Source organism: Carex rostrata, chromosome 30, assembly GCF_964058835.1.
Source record: "Carex rostrata chromosome 30, lpCarRost1.2, whole genome shotgun sequence".
NCBI lineage: Eukaryota > Viridiplantae > Streptophyta > Magnoliopsida > Poales > Cyperaceae > Carex > Carex rostrata.
The window spans coordinates 2205313-2210195 of record NC_135947.1 but is presented as its reverse complement, the minus strand read 5'-3'; the positions used below and the strand labels follow the sequence as shown (position 1 = coordinate 2210195).

The 4883-nt window shown below is 34.1% G+C and overlaps 1 protein-coding gene across 1 annotated transcript; it reads right to left on the bottom strand.

Annotated features, from left to right (window-relative positions):
* Positions 1-1100: 1100 nt before the first annotated feature.
* On the bottom strand, positions 1101-2300 carry LOC144546620 (transcription termination factor MTEF18, mitochondrial-like). Its single transcript, XM_078295161.1, has one exon. The coding sequence runs from the start codon at positions 2298-2300 to the stop codon at positions 1101-1103; it is 1200 nt and encodes a 399-aa protein (XP_078151287.1).
* Between the last annotated feature and the right edge of the window lie 2583 nt (positions 2301-4883).

Genomic DNA, 4883 nt, shown 5'->3' with positions numbered 1-4883 from the left:
ACAGAACTATCCTATGACCTGATCCCCTATCTTAAAAACTTGCATGTCTAGTATAGTGCCTATGTGTAATTCCTATAATGCATCCCGCGTAGGCAACCCTTCAAATGACTGCCATGTATGGCTGTGCAATGAGGTGAGAGTAGTGCCTCCCTTCTCATGTATTAGACTGTCAGCCTGCCCCTGGTCTGTTGGTATTTTTGCGTACACCAGGCCACCAATTCTGTCACTAACTCTTGGTCTGGGAGAAGACTATGCTAGCAGAGGAGAGGAGAGGAGGGGACATGAGAGGAATTGCTAGGAGAGGAGAGAAGCGTGATTTCTGTCGAGCGGGAATAAAAAAAATCTGCATTTTTTGTGGCTAGCGCAATAACTATAAAGCACGAACCAAACATTCCCTTAGGAGTTTGTTTATCTTGCAAGGCTAGAAAAAGCCTTCCATATACATGCATGTAAAAAATGAGGAAATTAATACAAACAATTTTTTCATATACTACTTTTTTTTTAAAAACTATTATTTCATATATTATTCTCTTTACATTAAAGATGGTATCAAATGCCTTATTTCTTGGCATACGCCATAAACAAGAAAACTATAACTACACAAAATTACAGTTTCTCTTCCAATCCCTGATCTGATCCTTACCAGTACCTACATTTCCTTATCAGTATCTACTCTTCTTTCCTATCTAGCTCTGTTCTGCTTCCCCAAATAAAGCAGTTTTCAGCAAATCAAGCAACTCCAAAATTACGATCTCCTACAAAATTATCTATAAAAAGAAAATATAGATATAAATTTGTTGCAAAGACTATGCCCGTAAATCCATACAGGTTAACCCTCAATCCTCAATTACTTGATATATTTATTGTTTTATGAATGATACCCCAGTTTGACATTCATAAAAGCCAGCATGAATGAGAAAAAAAGGACGATTAAGTTCCAAATGAGAGATGTAAGTCATGACTAATGAAGATAAGTATAACATAGATAAAATTTAAGCAATCAAAACAAAATTAATGGTTGATAACCATTTTACTAATTGTTACAAAGTGACAATTACCTTAAAAGAAGAAAAAGGTAACCGAAAATCTAAATGCAACATCTAAGCCTGCACGGAAGTATTTAACTTGAGATACTCTTTAAACGATTCAACACCCCCACTTTTCCCAGTAGAAGCATCAGCATATGCTCGGGAGAGACCAGGAATAGCATGTTCATATGGCAGAATAAACTTGTTCAAAAATTTCTCCTCACTTAGCTGAATAAAATTACCAAATTTTTTATATGCCACAGGAAGTTCTTTCACCATGAGAAGCTTTTTAACAATGGTCCGGGGAATCAGCCTGTTCTCCAAGCTGTATGCGAGTAAAGCTGGATATTTCACCACATCAATCTTATCAAAATCAGCTTCCTTTATCAGGTACTCCATTTTGCTGATTACCAGCTTTTCTGGTACCCGTAACAACATAGGGGTTTTCCTAATCATAAGTGCTACCTCCTCCTGTGAAAACCCTATACTTGTCAAGTTATCTAGCTTTGCATCTATGGTGCATTGCTTCTGATAGCAAACTGTTAACAATGCATTGATAAAAGTTCCTGATGAACGAGCAACGCCTAATTCCTCCGCTCTCTCAACTTCCATTTTGAAAACATCATGCCTAAATGACATCATTGCAGGCGCTGATATCATAATCTGCATAAGTTGACTAGGAGAAAAACCACAATGCTCCTGAAGAAAAGATAAGTTGGGAATGAACACCTTATCCAAGCTGCTTCTAATGAAAAATGAATTCTTCGTCGCTTTCAATATCACAGAAAGATTCTCTACTGATCCAAGGATACCCAACAAAAAATCAATCTTTGGCACAAAATTTTTCTGAAAAATATAAGGGTTATCAGCAATGATATCTGAGATGTCTTCAATGGAGAAGCCGAGCTCCAGTAACTTAGCAATGTTTGGTCTCCATTTTTTCTCCACATTGGAGCAAAGGATGCGAGGTTCCAGGGATACAGCGCTCTTTATGTCCGACTCGCTTACGCCAATCTCTCTCAGGAAACAGAGCACCGCGTCGGTCTTTCTGTCCCACAAATTAGAGGACTTGAGGTGTTGGATATGCTTTGATGCTTGGAGTGCCTCGTCGGAGGAAAGACCGCATGATTGGACGAGGTATTGTACAGTGAAGTGGGGATTTGGGGGCGACGCTTGAGTGGGAGCGTTGGAGGAGGCGAGTGGTGTGGTCCGATTGAGAGAAAGAGATGGATGGAGGCAATGAATTCTCCCCAGAAACAGATTCGTAGACATAGTTCCTGAGCTGAGCTTGTAAAGTGATAGGTGCAGGATTGGGAATTTGAGACGGAGACGAAGACGAACAAAGGAGCGGATTAAATTTCTGATGAAAAGCTTATGCGCAGCCTTCACGAATTCGTATCCTCTGAGATATCTCAAACTTTGCGTGACTTTATGGAAAATCCCAACCGTTTAAATACACTCAGCACGAATCTCAAAGCACATCACCCCCGAATAGGCACCGGACACGTCGGTCACGCAAAAGTTGAGATACCTCAGAGGATACGCACTCCACCAAATTCTTCTCAGCTTTGATTTTTTTTTTTTTTTGAAGAAAGTGGAGTAAATACCGAAATTTGAGTTAGCATAGTGGCCTCTGTGCTACGGCTCAATATTCGAGTTTTCAAAATCCAAACGGTCGATCCGAACCGTTCATCTTATTCTCCATATTAATATCTGCTTGGAGACCAAATTTTACATTTTTCTGAATTTTTTTACTATTTATTAAGTATTTTACAAAATTGTTGATCCAACGGTGGCTGCACAAAACAGTAAAACCGTTGGATTAGCGATTTTCAAAGTGGCTTAATAAATAGTAAAAAAATTCAGAAAATTATAAAATTTGGTCTCCAAGCAGATATTAATATGGAGAATAAGATGAACGGTTCGGATCGACCGTTTGGATTTTGAAAACTCGAATATTGAGCCGTAGCATAGATGCCACTATGCTATCCATAGCAACCCAGCCTAACTCCCGAAATTTTTTCTTTGAAAAATATAATTGTTAGTAATTCTGAAAGAAGTGGATAACAAAAAAAAATTCTTACCACCACTCTCAAGGATAAGAATTTTATTTAGATTAATAAACATCTTTAGGCCAATTATTAATCAAATCATTGGATATTGCTAAAGCACATTTTCGATATATATATTTTTTTTAAATAGAACTAAATTTTGTGATTTCAACGAAACAAGCACAAACCAGTTGGATTTTACAAAAAAAAAAAAAAAAAAAACTCCATTGATCTCGGTAGAGGGAGAAAAACAGCTCCATCAATTTCACAAAGCATTTGAATATTATTTTTTATTTCTCCTTTTTTATAAAATCCAATTATTTTGTACTTGTTACGTTAAAATTATTTAAATTAGTTCTATTTAAAAAAAATCCACATTTTCACTTGCACTCAAAAGAATCATTCAAATTGTTTATTCGTTTTATTAAAACCAAAGAATTTTAAAGGATGAACAATTAAGATGCAATATTGATTTATTTACTCCATAATATACCGAATTGTATATAAATAAATGTCCAATCCAACCAATCAATCAATCAACAATCCTTTCAATCAACTAAGTCTAAATTTCAATGCTATTAGAACCGGACCGGACGTTGACCCGATAAAGCTCTGGTTTAACGGTTCACTGGTCAGACCGATGGTTCAACCGGTTTGACTGCTGATTTTTTAAATACTTACATATTTATTTATAAGATATAATAATTATTATAAATAATTATGTTTTATGTAATAAAATTTCCAATATACATATTAACAATGTACTATAAAAGTAAATTTATATATTAGAAATAATTATTTTTTATTAGAAAATAATATATCAATTGTAGCTCAAATGTAAAACTTATTGTTAGAATTAGTAAAATAATTAAATAAAATTTTATGAAATTTTTTTTTATCGAAGAAATTTTATATTTTATACTTCATAAATAAATTGAATAACTACATAGAAATTCTTTAGTTTTTGTGATCAAGTGAACCCCTAATGATCCATATTAGAATTAATATTTAGTTTATAAAAAAATAATATTGCAACAAATGTTGGATTATTCTTAAACACATAATTGTTTACAAAAGTATGTTACAAAATATAAATGACTACACAAAATTAGCCACAGAATAATACACATTAGATTTCACTTTTTCTCCTAAAAAGTTGTTCCATTTTCTCCTCAAAAGTTGTTCCTTTCCATTTAAAATTGAAAATAGTCATATGACAACAATGGACAAAAAACCAATATAAAACCGTTTTTTTTTTTTGCTTTTACTCCGATTTTTTATATAAAATCGGCCGGTTTAATTAAATATATCCGGTTCTATTGCATATCCGATCCAAATAGCGAACCAAACCGTAAACCTGTCTGATTCCGGTTTATTCCGGTCGAACCGGCCGGTCCGGTCTGGTTTTGATAACAGTGCTAAATTTAGGGCAGTTTCACTAAATTAGCTTTAGTGGAAAGACAAGTTGAAATTGAGAGACTCATGAGTATTTTAGATATACGAAATTGTGCTTGACTTATACTCTTTATATCTTTGAATTTATTACATTCAATACTTAAAGAAAGATTTGTTGCAAGCACACAACCGATCAATGTAGTACTTAGGGTGTCGAATCACAGTGAGTATGTGTAAAAACTAAGCTTGAACTTTATCAACTAATTTCAGAAAATGAAATAAAGTAAATTGGGGGTTTTATTATGTTAATTCTAAAGTTGGGTTCAATATTCGCAGAAAGGAGTTTTAAAACAATAAATGAAAATTAAACAAAAGAAAGAAATATTGGTTTGTTTTCAAGTTGAGGAGA

Coding starts and splice junctions, on each gene's coding strand:
- LOC144546620 (XM_078295161.1), bottom strand. CDS start 2,300: ATGTCTACGAATCTGTTTCTGGGGAGAATTCATTGCCTCCATCCATCT.